This window comes from Caretta caretta, chromosome 27, assembly GCF_965140235.1.
Source record: "Caretta caretta isolate rCarCar2 chromosome 27, rCarCar1.hap1, whole genome shotgun sequence".
NCBI classification, from domain to species: domain Eukaryota; kingdom Metazoa; phylum Chordata; order Testudines; family Cheloniidae; genus Caretta; species Caretta caretta.
Window position 1 is genome coordinate 15271337 of NC_134232.1, and position 15680 is coordinate 15287016.

The 15680-nt window shown below is 61.3% G+C and overlaps 1 protein-coding gene across 1 annotated transcript in view; it reads right to left on the reverse strand.

Moving 5' to 3' along the window:
• Positions 1-1930: 1930 nt before the first annotated feature.
• Positions 1931-15680, reverse strand: part of CAVIN1 (caveolae associated protein 1) — a 31919-nt gene continuing 18169 nt past the window's right edge. Inside the window, exon 2 of the mRNA XM_048830037.2 lies at positions 1931-5918. Within this exon, the coding sequence (XP_048685994.1) occupies positions 5253-5918 (666 nt within the window). The 3' untranslated portion in view covers positions 1931-5252. The remainder of the gene's footprint in view (positions 5919-15680) is intronic.

Consider the following 15680-nt stretch of genomic DNA (forward strand, 5'->3'; position numbering starts at 1 on the left):
TGGGCTGCAGCATGCTGGCTGGTGATGTCACAGGAAAACCCACCCAGCCAGGGCTTGCTGGGAGCCGAGCCCCGGGCTGTCCCTGCCCCATCCCCTTGCAGACACTCTCTAGGGTTGAACAAGACCCAGAAAAGGCTGCAAGGTTCCTGAAAACGCCTGCCCTTGCTGGGAGCCGGCCCTGGCGCGGCCAGGAGATGGGGCTGGATGGCTGGAGTCTGGCACAGGGCATGTAGGGGATGCTTCTCACCCCAGCCTATGCCAGCCAGAGCCCGAGGAAGGGACAGACGCCGTGAGCCAGTGCCTGACAGGCGGGGTGGAGCTTCCTGGTGCAGCTGCGTCCAGATGCGGGGTTTCCAGCTCCCCTCTGGCAGCAGCTGGTGCGGGGCCAGAGAGGCCGCAGGGCCCCAGGCTGGCAGCTCCTCTCTGCCCCATGCGGCTCCCCCCCGCCCTGGTTCTCTGGCAGCGTCCCCAGCTGCGACTGCAGCGGCTTTGTCTCTGGCCCCCGTTCGTTCCTGTGCGGGGCGCCGAGGCTGTGCACCGCTGCACTGTCAGCGCTGGGAGGAAACCTCAAGGCTGAGCCGCCCTCCTCCCCGCTCCCCAGGCCTCGCTGCATGCAGAGCCCTCCCAGGGGAACCCCCTGCCCGCACCAGCGTTCAGCGCCGGGCGGGGGAGCGCAGGGGGGTTTCCCTGGGGCCCTCCCCACAGCCCAGCCTGCTCCCCCAGGTGTCCCCACGATCAGTGCTTGGGCTGGGAGTTGCAGAGGGCTGGCAAGTGCGGCACTGGGCCGGGATGGGGCAGTTCCCGCCAGTGGCCAAGGCCTCTCCTGTTCTAGGGTTTGGGGCTATGGGCTCCCCAGGGGATCTCAGACCCACAGCTGGAGCCGGGATCCAGCTGTTCCCCAGCATGGCAGTAAGAGCCCCCCGTTCTGGGCTGGCGCCGGTTCCTTCTCCCCCTTCCGCGGGCTCTAGGGTGTTTGCCTGTCGGGGACTGTTGGGGGGAAGTGGTGCTGGGAGGAGCTGGGCCAGGCCAGTCTGTTTCGACCCCCCAGGCCCGTGTGCTGGGGTCCGTGTGCCGTGTGGATGGTGGATGAGCTGGGTAAACAGGGAGAGGGTAGGGAGAGGATGCCAAGCCACGGTTCCCTCAGCTGGGGCCAGGACTGAACCCACTGGGTCGGTACAGTTTGACAGGCCACCCCCCACCCCAGCGTTCCTAACTCTGAATCCCCCACCCCTAGTGGAGGGGCGATGGGCACTCACTGTGCTGGTAGCTGTGATTCCCCAGGGGCCAGGCTGGGGAGGGACATGTGATTGCCGTGTGCCTCAGTTTCCCCCGTAACATGGGAGTGATGGAGCTTACCTGCCCCATTAGGGAGGGTAAATCCACAAATGTGTGTGAGGCTCAGGACGGGGCATGGAGATGGGTGTCCAGCCAGCCTGGTGTGGGTCACTGCTGGGGTCTGGGTACAGGAAGGGGGGAGCTGGGTACACAGACGTGGGGGGAATGACAAAGGGAGTCGGGATTCGCAATGAGCCACCTTCCCCTAGAGGGGTTTCTGGGGTTGCTGAGCTTCTGCCATGTTCTAAATGTCCAGCCCGCTTCCTGAGAAAGCAAAACAAAACACTCCATGGTTTTATGTAGGACCTACGTTATTGGGAGTGAAATCACAATATTCTGGCTCCAGCTCGTGGGAGACAGATGCGGCCAGGGAAGGAGGCGGGAGCCGAGCACGCTCCCCATATTGCCAGCTCCATGTGTGGGCTGCGGTTTAAAAAAGGCTGAATCAAAGTTTGCCAGAGAGCGTCGGGGGCCCCTGGGAACAGGCAACAAAATGCACCTGCTCAGGCTCCCTGCCAGCCAGCAGCAGCTGGCACCCCCGGGCCGGTGCCCTTCGCCCCAGTCCGTCCGTGGGAAACACACTCCACGCTTGGCCTTTTAGAAAAGAAACTTTATTGGTCGGGCTGCTCACCAGGATGCAGTCATAGAAAATGGATAAAGCTCCGCCCGCCTCCCATGGCCCCCAGCTCATCACCTTGAGCTCGGGAGGGCCCAGGACTCGCGCTCTGCCCCGTGGACCCGCTCGGCTCCCTCCCTCCGGGGTCAGAGCTGCTTAGTGCGGTACCAAACCCTGGTGGCCTTGGGCCGCTCAAGCCAAGCGCCTGTCTGTGCCCTGGGAGTTGCTTACTCTGCTTCTCCGTAAGAAAAATATATCTGTAAAAAACAATAGATGGGCCCCTGGAAACAGACAGAGGGTGAACAGCCCCCTGCCCTGGCCACTCCTTCGCCAGCTGGCACCTCCCCTGCCATGGGCTGGGCTGCACAGGGGGGGTGCAGCGCGGCTCGGCAGGGTGAGTGCGGGGCACAGCCAGTCACTGGGTCCCCACGCACATGCTGAAGGAATGGCCCTAGGCAGAGGGGCGAGGGCTCAGCCTGCCCTGGGCTGGGGGGCTGCAGAACATCTGGTTTCTCCGCGAGCTCCCGTGGCAAACAGTGAAGGGCAGCTCCGGCAGTGAGCAAAGATCCCAACCGAGGGCAAGCAAGGCTCCCCTGCCCCCTGGGGACTGCCACTGCCTGGGGCCTGGCATCCCCCCGCAGTGGCGGTGCCATCATGGGGTTGGCAGGGAAGGGCAGAGCATGGCAAAGGCCCAGCCAACCCCATCTCTTCCTGCCCATCTGTGGGGGCAGCACAGGGGTCCAGAGATGCCTTCTCGTGGCTTAGAGAGAACCCACCAGGGAGCCAGGCACAGAGCCCAGGTGCTGGGGCCGTGCCCACTTTGGCCTGGGCATGGCTGGGCAGGCCGTGAGCTTTGCTGCAGGGGAAGGACCCCGGGGGTGGGAGGGGGACGGGCAATAAGAAAGAAAATGCTCTTAACAAAGAAGCAAGTTTATATATTGTGGCTCTGTTAACAACAAACCTCTGCTCTCCTGTGTGTCACATGGCAGTCAGGACGGTGGCTGCGTGTGCCAGGGGCTGGGCTGTGCCCAGCAGGTCTGAACTAAGGGAAGGATGGGCACAAACACAAGCCAAACCACCCGGTGTCCCCTGCCACCTGAGGGGCTGCAAAGGGGCAGGGTGGGGGTTGGGAATTGCCAGCCCCAAAGCCGACGTCGGCTGGTCAGGAGACACACCGTGTCCCAGCACACGCGGCCCCTCCCTCCGTGCTGCCAGGGCTGCAGGGAGCCCGCTAAGCAGCTGCAGTGCGTGCGGATAGGAAAGCTGGAACAGGCGCTTGGCGAACTGCGCTGGGCATCTGACATCAGCTATGGAAGTGAGAATGGCAGCAAGCGGGGAGGCTGGGGGGATATGCAGGGCCCTGAGCCGTGCCGGGACTCCCTGCAGAGACTCAGCTGCTCAGGATCAGGCCCACAGACCCGTGTCAAGGCTTCTCTCTGGCTGGCCAAGAGCCCTCCTTGCTCTGTCCCCTTTCTGTGGCATCAGCACGTTCTCTAGCCCTCCTGGAAATGAGTCACAGCCGCACCCTGGGCCCTCCAGCACCCCCACCTGCACCCTCCCCCGGCCAGTGACCGTGCAGCTCCCCCGGCCTGTACCCTCCCCCAGCCAGTGACCATGCAGCTCCCCCGGCCTGCACCCTCCCCTGGCCTGCACCCTCCCCCGGCCAGTGACCATGCAGCTCCCCCGGCCTGCACCCTCCCCCAGCCAGTGACCGTGCAGCTCCCCCGGCCTGCACCCTCCCCTGGCCAGTGACCGTGCAGCACCCCCGGCCTGCACCCTCCCCCAGCCAGTGACCATGCAGCTCCCCCAGCCTGCACCCTCCCCCAGCCAGTGACCATGCAGCTCCCCCGGCCTGTACCCTCCCCCAGCCAGTGACCGTGCAGCTCCCCCGGCCTGCACCCTCCCCTGGCCAGTGACCGTGCAGCACCCCCGGCCTGCACCCTCCCCCAGCCAGTGACCATGCAGCTCCCCCGGCCTGCACCCTCCCCCAGCCAGTGACCATGCAGCTCCCCCGGCCTGTACCCTCCCCCAGCCAGTGACCGTGCAGCTCCCCCGGCCTGCACCCTCCCCTGGCCAGTGACCGTGCAGCACCCCCGGCCTGCACCCTCCCCCAGCCAGTGACCATGGAGCTCCCCCGGCCTGCACCCTCCCCCAGCCAGTGACCATGCAGCTCCCCCGGCCTGTACCCTCCCCCGGCCTGCACCCTCCCCCGGCCAGTGACCGTGCAGCTCCCGGCTGCTGATGCCACATGGTACAGGGCTCGCTCTCCGGTGAGGGGCTGGGACACCCGACTCGATGCAGCTCCCTGGAGCCTCCTGGAGCAAAGTGGTTACGGGCCCCAGCCAGCGGACGGTTACGCCCCTGTGCCACGGGCACTGTAGACACACACACAGGAGCATGAGGCACATGCTCAGCTCTCCGTTCCTGTGGGGCAGTCCCGGTAAGGCCTGGGGTGGCCCCGGTGTAACCGGCAGCAGTGACAGGGTCCGGTGTGTGTGTGTAGGATGCCCGCGTTGCCAGGGGCTCTCGCTGCCACCCAGGCAATGTGGTGCCCATGTTCTCCAAATGTTACACAATGCTGGGTTCTCCAGAGCTGGCCCATTAACTCTTTGAACCCTCTGGGGTCAGGAAGTGGCAGGGAGCCCTTCCCAGCCCCGTGTGGCATTGCCCATCCTCACGCGTGCTCTACCCGCCAGTGGGATCGGCTTAACCCTTCCCTCGCCACATGCTAAGACATGTCAGAGATCCACCTTCCGCTGGAGATCTTCCAGACCGCCCGGCCCCGGGAACTGGCATTCGGGCAGGGGTGGGAAACGTCTCTCTGCTGTTGCTAGCCAGCTGGGCTCCTGCGTTCCCCTCCATCTGCCTGGGGGGATGGCTGCTCGGGCTGACAGACTGGGGGGGTCTCCAGCACTGGGCAGTTTGCCGGGCAAGAAGCATTCTGGACATCAGGTCTTGGAGAGCTGCAAAGAGGGATATTCCCAGGTGTACAGCAGTTATCTTGGTTTTAGCACGCTTCCCCTCAGGGGGGTCCCTGGTGGCTAGCAAGCTCTCACAGGGCTGCCAGCAGGAATGGTCTCCACAACGAGTGTAAGGAAAACAGTCCTGTATTCCTAACTCCTCCGTGTGCTAAAACTAAAATATAAACTACACCTCGTCTGGGATGGTGGGGGGTCGGCTTGGACGTCCAGAGGAATAATGATACAACGGGTACACGTTCCCCAGGATGCGTGGGGCGAAGAGAGATTTTGCAGTGTGAAAGGTTATGTGTTCAGCCGTCCATCCCGTGCTGCCACCCATCCTACTCACTGTCGCTCTTATCCACCAGCACTGCGTCCGACTCCTCCGTGATCTCCAGCAGCGTGTGCATCTCAGGGCTCTCCTCCCTCAGCAGCTCCGTGTTCTCGGCCTCTTCTCCTCCCACTTCCACCATCTCCGTGGCTTTCACCTCCACCTCGCCCTCTCTGATCTTCTTGACGTAGAAGGTGAAGGGTGGCACCTTGTAGACTGCTGTCTTGGACCTGGTGTAGATGGGGTGGTCGGGAGTGAAGGATTTCTTCAGCTTGTCTCGAGAGGTTTTCATCTTCTCCCTCCTCTCAGTGGTTACGATCTTGGTGCCCAGCTTGTTCATCCTCTTCTCCAGGTTGTGCCGGGTCTTCTCCAAGTTGTGTTTGGTCTTCTCCAAATTCTCCCTGGTCTTTAGCTTGGTCTTCTCCATCTTCTCCTTGGAGAAAGCCTTCTTGAAGTCATCCACCCTCTTCATGCCACTTCTCTTGATCCGCTCTGCTCGGGACTCCTCGATGGTCTCTTCAACCTCCACCTCCTCATCTGAGGAGAGCTGGATTCGGTCCTCATCGGCGCGGTCCTCGTCCACAGGGACCTCCACGCCCTCCTCTTCCTTCTCTTCCCTCTCAGTCTCCTTCAAAGACTTGCTGATGCTCAGCTTGGCCGGGAGCTTCACTTCATCCTGCCAACGGTGAAATGGAATCGGTAAGACACGTGCACTGTAAGGACCCACGGCCCTAGGACCCAGCCTGGCAGAGCTACAGCGCCTGGCGGCCACCCAGCACCACATGTAGGCAGCTTGTGCCCCACTTCCCACAACCCTCTGTGGACACAGCCCATGGGACATTTGGCCTCAGGGGTTTGTCAGGCAGCAGCCCCATGGCTCCTGATAGGCTCCCTGCCCTATATAAACCCAGCGGGCAGTCCAGGAACCATCTGGGCCACAGCGTGGTGCATCTCTGGTGTTGCCAGGGCTGTTCCTGTCTCATGCACTTGACCCCCTGGCTTGACGTCGGCTTGTTTTGGGCTTCGCCTCCTGACTCGGACTCTGACCCTTGCTATCAACCCCAGCCTGGAACTGACCACGAACTCCTCGGCTACCCCTAGCCTCAGCCCTGCCCCTGCTCTGCCCCTTGGCCCACTCTGCCCCCGCGGCTCCCAGCCATCTAACCTGGGCTGAGCAGCTCTCGGAGTCACTGCCCAGCTAGCCGCACTTACGAGGACTAAGATTCACAGCTAGTCTGACCTTGGGGACAAATCCAGCCTTCAGTGGCCAGCACCCGGCTTGGACTCCTCACCCCCTTTTTCACTCCTCCTGGTAAATTACCCCGGTAGGATGCAGCTCTCGCCCACAGCAGCTTGGGGCCCTTGCTAAATTCAAGCTGAGCCTTATCTGCCCTGCACACTCCGGCCTGGGTGACAAACCCACCGTGGCCTTGACAGCACAGGAGAGACCTGCAGGTGCTGGAACGGGCTCTGTCCCCTCTATCCTGGCTCCTCCCACCCCTCATCTTCCAAGCCCTTCACTAGCATCCTCTTCATCCCAAAACTGCTTGTACCACTCACCCTCCCGCCAGTCAAAGCTGCCAGCGGACTCTCCCCTCCGGCCCTCGGAGCTCATCTCCCCTGGCTGGCTCCCTCCCTCCGCGCAGCCCTGAGCTCCCTGCTGAGCAGTCCGGGGACTCCCCCCCCCCGTTCCCCGCTGGGGCATCCTGGGTGCTGCTGGCACCTGCATTCGGCACCGAGCCCAGCTTTTCACAGCGCGGGGTTCACTACAGTCACACGACTCAAGGCACAGGCCCCACCCTCTCACTCACCCATGGACAGCCTCCCTGATGCCAGGGCAGCCACTCCTGATTCACACCGGCCTCAGAGACGAACTAGGGGTCTGACTGATTCCAGCCCATGCAAACAGTGATGTATAGGAATTGGGTCGTATCCCTTTAAATAGCTTGTGAGCCCTCTCGTGGCGCTCACCATGTTGTATGTTTCACAACCCAGCCAGGACAGCAGTGCCAAGTCTGCAGAGAGTTATTTGCACTCACCCATGCCCTGGTGGTTTCTTGTTGCGCAAAGAGCAAAAGACACACCACAAAGCTCCCATGTTTGCCTCCCACTCCTGGCTGCAAGGCTGGTGTCTAACCTCTGCAGCACAGACTGGGAGGCCGTGCTTCCCCGGCCCGGTACATCACACCGCAAACAGAGCCAGGCAGCAGCAGGGGGCTTGGAGCTGCAGAGGAGCAGAGCTGGCATCTTGTCCCCTCTGCGAGAGCCGCCCAGGTTTCTGGCTGGTTCTGCAGAGCGAGAGGGTCTGGGATCCTCACCCGCCGAACTGCTCATTGCAGAAGAAACAGGATAAAACACCAGGTGCGAGAGTTGAAACCCGTGGCCTTGTTGCCTTGGTGTGTGGGAGCTGCCCTGGAGGAAAGGTTGTTTCTGCTAGTTATGTGTCCCCTGCCTGCCCTTCGCCCTATCGCATACCACCCCCGTGGCAGGACCACACCCAGCCGCTTGCTTGTTCCCTGGTACTGCTGGGGAAACTACCTCCCAAGCAGATTCCTCCCGAGGCTGCTGGTGAAGTAACATCCCTTCCCCATGCCGCTCGAGGCGGTGTCTGGGCATTCCCCAGAGCGATGTGAACAGAGCCTGCCAGCACTGGCCCTCCCCCTGGGAAGGGGCAGAGACCTCGCTCGATTTCCCAGCGCTCTCACAGCAGCGAGTCACTGGCTGACCACTGAGATCAGCTCCCCCGGGAGCACAGGAATTCAGGTCCCCCTAGAAATCACCCGTGATCTGTCATCGAGGGCACCTGCTGGGCTTTCCCCTGGGGCGAGGCCTCTCCTCTGAGCGTGGGAAAGCCCCTCATATGGCCTCGTGCCTGCGGCAGCTGGGCTGGGAGCAGAGGGCTCCTGCCCCCCAAGGCTTGCGTTCCGCCCCGTTCTCACAACGCAGACGCACAGGAACCCTTCCCCTTGCACCTGGGCACTGGCCCCGGGGCTCGTGGAGGAAGGGAAAGTGAGCCAGGGAGATTTCCCCCACTTTCCCGAAAGAAGTGACCTGTGCCCGGCCTCCCAGCCCAGCCAGAGACAGCTGCCTTCCGTGGGGCTTGTTTCGAGTTACAGGGAAAGATTCCAAGCGCCCCCTGGTGCGAGGCGAGGGGCATCCCAACAGCACAGAGCAGCCGGCGGGCGCTGAGGAGGGTGCCCCGTGCCACGGGGCACGGGCTTCAGCATGTTTCCCTGTCCCCAGCAGCCGATGCCCCAGCAGATGCCCCAGCCCACGGCAGTCAAACCGCGGCTGTAACAGCAAAGGCCCACAAGCAGTGTGTTGTCCAGGGAGGTTAGAAAGGAGATTGGGGGCCCGGACTCCCGGGTTTTATTCCCAGCTCCAGGAGGGGAGTGGGGTTTAGAGCAAGGATGACTGGGAGCTAGGACTCCTGGGTTCTATCCTCAGCCCTGCCACTGGCTTCCTGGGTGACCTTGGGCAAATCACTTCCCCTCTCTGTGCCTCGGTTTCTTCATCTGTCAAGTGGGACCTGTGCTTAGCTAGTTGGCCAGGGGGAAGGCAGCTGGAGTCGGTCCATCCCTAGTTAGTCCCCTTTTTATTGAAGGGCCAAGCCTGCGAGGAGCCCTCTGCTCTGCGTTCCCCAGCCAGAATTAACTCCTGCTTCCCCCAGACATGGGTATAGTTACACCCGGCAGCGAGCGGGCAGGCAGCAGGAGGCTGTGACCGATTTGTAACCCCAAAATGTGCTTAAGGACAAACTAGCCCTACGACCTTCCCATCCTCTGGGAAATGGCTGTGCACACTGATGAGCTAATACACCTGTGAAGTGGGTCAGCTTCCTTGGGGAAACTGAGGCATGAAATCCCAGCGTGACTTACCCAAGGTCCCTCAGCAAGCAAGCATCAGTGCCAGGAATAGGACCCAGGAGTTCAGGGTTCGGGCCCCCCCCCCCCCCCCCCCGGCCTTTTTCTCTTTTGGGCTACCCAACTAGCCTGGCCCATGTCTGTTCACAGCCTGAATACAGCCCAAATCCATAACAAAAATAACCCACCCTATCCTGTTTTCAAGCAGGGAACTGGCCAAGCGCAGGTTGCTTCAAACAGCTTTTTGGTCGATTCCTCCATCACCAGCCTAGGATGTGAGTTCACAATCCCCAGTGACTCCAGCCAGGGAGCAGGACCTTGCAATGCTCAGGGCCAGCGGGGAACCGTAGGCAGACGGAGTAGCGGCAGTTTCTTAGGGGCCTATTGACGTGCCCCGGCCGGAGTGAAGATGGGATGGCTCCCCCGCACCCTCCCCTCAGCCGGGTCCAGGACAGACAGATGCTCCGGTCTCTGCATGAGCGTGTATTAAGCTGCCTGCAGGGGCCAGGCAGTCAGCGTGTGGGGTGTAGCTTCTTACCCTGCAGATGGACCTTTGCATCCAGTGCCGTGGGGCACGGGGGCAGAGAAGGGGCAAGCAGCACCTGCCCATCTCCCCTGGTTTACCCATAGCCTGGCTGACCTGACAGGCCCCTGCCTCACATGCTCCCCCAGACCCTGTTCTGCCTGGCTGGTTCCCCTCCAGGGCTGTGGGCCTGGCCGGGGGCCCAGGGCCCTCCCCTGGCCTCCTGGGCCGGCCAGGGGCATTACCTCATTTTCACCGTGTACCCTGGAGCATGGCCATCCTGCCTTTGTTTGCCAGAGGCCGGAATGGCTCCCCTGGCTCCTGCCCCACCATAGGCTCTGTCAACATCTTTTTAGACAATCAGAACTTTCCTATTGTTGTTCTCCCGGCCAAGCACAATTAGCCTCGGGCCCTGGTTTCACATTCTTTCCCCGGCTCGAATGGCCCTGCGCAACAAGCCACCAGGGTTAGAGCAAGGGTGGAGCCTGGGCTGCTAGTGCCAGGAGGAGAGAGAAGGAGACGATGCTCCCTCTGTGGCATTTGGTGGGGGCTTTGCCCTCCCCACGGGGCTGACTGCCTGCCCTGGCGCCTTCCCCCGGTGCGACATGTGCCCAAATCAGAGTTCTCAGCCCCCATTCTCTGCCCAGAGCAGCACAAGGCACCGGCAGGGGGCTCGGGGCGCTGCTGTCCCAGCTCAATGCTGCCAGCTCTCACAACCGTGCCATGCGTCTTGTGACGTTCGATGTTTCCAGCCCCAGCTCCAGGAGTCAGGTGATTATGAGACGCTCCATTTTTCATGTAAAGGAAAATGGAAGTTTTTAACCCTCGCAGCTGGTGTGGGGAGTTGGGAGACGTGACCCCTAGAGGCTCAGAAACCAGGGGCCCTGCTCTTCCCTATCTGTTACTCCATATTCCCCCCAATTGCTTCTCTCCATGGCGCCGGAATGCAGCCTGGCCTGAAACCCAGCCTGTGCTGGGCTGGAGGCTCAGCAGCGCTGCGACGCCCAGCCAGCCCTGCTCCTGCTGAGCACATGTTGGTATCTGTTCCTGCCGCCAGACAGAGCCAGTCTCGGGGCAGCAGCTGCCTTGCTGGGCGACAGGCTCTGCAGCGCACGGAAAGATGGGAAATCACCTTCTCCCTGGGCGTGGAGAGCTGCAGCCGGATCTGCGCCTTGCGGCAGGAGGAGGGACTCTGAGCTGGAGTGGCCTTGTGATCCCTGCCACTCAGGTTGGATTTGGCCCCGGCGTCCCTCCCGATAGCGCAGGCCTTGTGGCTCAGCTCCCAGGTCCAGTCAGTCGCTGCATTGCCCTGGGCACTTTCCCCTCCAATTCAATGCGACCCCCCAGCATTTAAACTCTTTCCCCTTTGGGGATGTTTGATCATGGTTGCTTTTTCCCCTCTGCCCCCCAGATTCTCCTGCTGCCTTGACCCTCCTCCCCCGGGAATTCAGAGCCTGGGACAGAACCCTGGAGTCCTGACCCCCTGTGCTCAGTGTTCCAGTCACTCTGCGTCCCTATGGAGCAGAGAGAGACTCATTCAGGATAGCCAGGCCTGCAGTCCCCCGCAGAGGGAAACATGCGGGCGGGAGGGAGAAGAGGCTGGCATGAGATTGGTTTTCAGCTGAGCAGCACATCGCGTGCGATGAATCCTCTCCGCGTTCCCAGCCCAGGCTGGAAATAGCCCTGCACTGTATGAAGCGTCACAGCTGCCGGGCCTCAACCTGCAGCTCAGGGATTTATTACTCGAGGGGTTTTAATCTCAGGAGCTGGGAGGGGGAGACGTGGAGCTTCTGGGATGAGCCGCCCGCCAGGGAGCCGTGAATGGGTTTGATAGGAGAGCTAGGCAGGGCCAGCAGGGCTCCGTCAGCCCCTGGGCCTGCGTCCCAAGGGCTGCGTGACTCAGGATCTGCCTCTCCCCCAGCACCATGGCCCAGCCAGCCAGCCACACCCACCCAACAGCCGCCACACCCAGGAAAACAGGCACCGACCCTGCATGCACCTCCCTGGAAACAAGCAACGTCCCAGCTAAGCTAGGCCTGATCCCCAGCACTCGCCTGGCCAAGGATCTGCCCATTTGACCTCCCAGCAAAAGCCTGTGAAAGTCCATAAAGCAGGAAGTGGGAGCTCTCTGAGAGCCCCAAGCCGTGGGCAGCAGCAGGTGGAGATGGCTCAGCTTTTGTCTTTCATGAACCAGGCGGTGAAGAGACCTGGAAAAGCCTCCCTTTCACAAGTTCATTTTGAAAGCAGTTCTGCGTACTGGGTTAAAGCAGGGAGGGGCTGGTCTGGGCACAAGGACTCTGCTCCCGGCTCTGGGAGGAGAGAGGGGACCCAGGGTTAGAATAACAGGGCCTGGATGCTAGGACTCCTGGGTTCTGCTCCCAGCTCTGGGAGTGAGTCAGGATGGCCGTTCCCAGGGTGCCAGTCCAGGCTTACGTTCACTCTGAAAAAGTCTGAAATGAAGAACAAAGCCTGCCTGCTCCTCCTGGCAGCCGGTTTCCCTCAGTCCCACGTGGACCGCAGGAGGGCTCAGGGACTTGATTTGCCCAGCAACAAGCTCAGTGTTCTGGGAAGCCAGAGGCCACGTGTCCAGGCCACCAGCTCACTTGTGACATCTGGGTTCTGCCTGTTACCCCAGAGACACGTGCCCGGAGCTGCTGAACCAGCCCAGCCCCAAGCTAACGAGCGAAGCAGGTGCAAGGCCCAGGCCCCTCTTGCCAGTCAAGGTGCTTGCCTCTTCGGCCCGGGGCCCAAAGGAACAGCCATCAGCTCCAAAACTGCCCAGGCAGCCAGGAGGAGCAGGTCCTGGGCCCAGACCATTCCCGTCCCTCCAGTGCAGTGGGGGAGAGCGTCCCTGTTACGGGCTCACGACGACCCACTGTACAGCTGGTGGCACGATCGTCCCGGCTGTTCCAGACAACAGGGACACGACCGTCACCACCAGCGCGGCCCTGCAGCAGGACAGCCAGTGTGGTTTCCCCTCCATTTCTCCTCCCTTGCCCCCAAGGGAGAAGTGGCTGATTCAGTTGATCCAGCTTCCCGCCATGTCAGTCCAGCTTCGTCCAGGGCCGACGCAGGACGTCCTGCCCGCTCCTCCCCCTGCTTTCAGCCCAAGAAAACTCTCGCTCTTGAGGGAAGTGACGGCATCTGCCCCAAATCCCCTCTCATCTCACAGCTCCTAACAATGCAGCCATGTGTGCTTCCACCCAGCACCGGGCTCCGGAAATACCTGGCACAAAGGACAGGTTTGCAGCGTGCAGGAGGGGCTGAGGGGTTGTTCCTGGTCTTTGGACCAGAGAGCCATGCACGAGGAGCCCTTGCTGTGCTGCTTTCTGGAGAAGCCAACGTCTGCTTTGCTACTATGATTAGCAACACATAGAACAAAACCACCGACGCTGTCCCGGGGGATCCCGACAGCCCAGAGCAAGTCCACAGCCCCCATGAAGACTGCTCATCCTCTCCACAGCAGCATCTGCCCAAGCAATGCCTCATCTCCCGGGGACCCTGACAGCAGGAACTCCAGCTACTTCCTTCCCTCTGAGTCAACACCATCAGCAAGAACAAAGGCATTCCCCATCTCGGCCTGGCCTGGCTGTGCTGGAAAGGGGCCATATCCTGCGGGCTCAGATACTTATCAGCCCTTGTTGACTCCAGAAGGTTTGTGCACAGAGCAGAGACTTGTTCAAAGCCTCCAGCTCCACGTGAGCTGTCCCCTACCCCCCTCCAGCGTGGGAGCGGAGGGGGCTGCTGCTCTCCATGACTCTCTCTCGGCATAAAATGCACCCACCCTCCTCTGTGCTACCGAGAGGGCCGGAGCTGCTCCCGGCGGACGAAGCAGCGGGGCTGTTTGGAGCACTACAAACTGGGAGCCCGGACGGTCTCTCTGGGAGAGGCGTGCATGTCTGCCAGGCACTGAACCCCAGGAGCTGCGTTTGCCCAGCCTGGGCCGTATGCGGGGTTTTTACTCATTTGAGCAGCTAATCCCGAGGGATCGCTCGTGTGTAACCTTTCGGCCTAGCACAGTCTACCCCCAGAGCGGGCCCCTGCCCCCTGGCTCTCCCCCAGCCTTTCGCCCTAGAACCGTGGAACTGCAGCGTCTGCCCCTCTGCCTGGCTACAGCCCACTCGGACAGGCCGTGGGGAGCCTGAGTCCTCCCCCAGAGGCAAGGGGAGCGTTCCAGGCTGGTCTGCGTCTGTAAGGCCCCAGCTGCCCTGTTGGATTAGCAGAGCCAGCTGGGGCGGGGTTGACCCCCTTTTCAGCGGGAGGAGTGGCTCCAGAGGCCCCGAAGCAGGGGGCTGCGGGGCGTATCCTCGGCTCAGCACTGAGCCAGGCGAGGGGCAGAGCCTCCGGGAGCTGCAGCCTGTGGTGGGCAGTGGAGCTGTTTGTGTTTGAATGAATACGCTGTGCCCGGAGGGAAGGGCCTGCCAGAGACCAGAGCAAGGCTGCGCGTCCTGCAAGGGGCTCTGAGGGAGCCCACCAGCCGAGAGGGGGCCTTCCCCTGGCTTCGCTGGGCTGCAGCAGGCTCTGCGGAGGCAATGCAAGAACAAAACCGCTGTGTTTCCACAGGGGGTCAGGAGGGTGGTGCCGGAGCAGCCTTGGTAGGGAGGAGGACTCAGCTCCCTGGCTGTGGGACATCAAGGATCTCCGCCCTGTTCCACAAGAGCTGCTTGGCCCATGGCAGATGGGGGGAGCTGCCCAGTGGAAGGGTTGCCTCCTGCCTGCGACGGGCATGTGTAGGACGGGCAGTCTGCTGCGGCAGGGCCCTGGATGGCGGGAATGTGGCTGCAAATGCAGCCATAGTCTGGGTGCAGTGAAAAGACAACGGGAGCCCGTGGGAACAGCCAGGAATCATGGAGGCGCAGGCTGGCTGGCTGTTACACAAATCCCCATTCACACGCAGAGCATGAGCCCCGGGAAGGCTGCGGCTCGCTCCCAGCTCTCACAGGAACCACAAGGTTTAGCCCTGGGCATTTGAAGCACACTACTTTTTACTGGGAAACGCACCAAGTCTGGTGACGGGTGAGTCCAGCTGCCCAGATGGGCCTGTCCTGAAAACCCTGGCTCTCCGCGTCCTGGAACTTGGGGCTCTTCAAACTGGGATTCCCAAATTGTGGTTGTGTGCTCCAGCTCTGCCTCAGTCCAGCTGGCGCAGACGGGGGGGGACAGGCATTCCCACTGGATTTCTGTCCCGGCCCCTGCCACATGCCGGAAGCACAGAGGACGAGTATCCATGGGAAGTGTGGTGGGTTGTTTTTTTGGGGGGGAGGGGGCGGGCAGGGGAGTTCTTTGCTGAGCTTTTCAGAAGGGTTCTGTGAATGATCTGGTTTTCCTGTCCCTGAGCCCACATACTGGATGGGGTGACCTTACTGGACAGTGTCCGTCCTTGTCCTGCGATCCACATTGCCCCCTGCTGCACAGAACCCCCCAGGAGGAGCAAACAGAGCTGCAAAGACTGTGTGAAGGGCTCTCCATGACCAGGGAAAAGCCCTTTGTCCAGCAGGTCTCGGGGAGCCACCAGGAGACCTGGGTCACTTTCGTGGAGCTGTGAAACCCAGAGCTGGCAGACTGGTTGAGGGGGGTTTGACATCTCTATTTTTTCTATTTCAAATGACCCAGTGCTGGTAGGTCCGTTGGATTGACTTGCCCCGGTTCTCCCCCCTACGTGTGTTTTTTATCTGATTATATTTTGGAGCCTGAGTTCCCTTCCAGTGAGTCACTGGATCCGTGCCCTTTATGGCCATGTACATACTGCCTGGTTGCTACAACACATGTAAACACTTTCCTCATTGTATAAAAGGCCCGTGAACTGCACAGCTGAGCTGCCTTCCCACCGGGGCCAGGCCTGGAACTGTTCAAGTTCTCCAGACTCACTGCCAAAGCGGGGAAGGTTCCCAAAGGTCTAGGAGCAAAATGCCCCAGGAACTCCAAAGAGCCCCTGCATTGTTGTTGTTTAGGGGGATTTTTTTAAAAAAAATCTTCAGTTTGTTTAAGAAAGCAAAACTCCCAGGCGATCTGCTCTCCGGTTTGAATGTTTCATGAAGCCTGGCTCGCACGC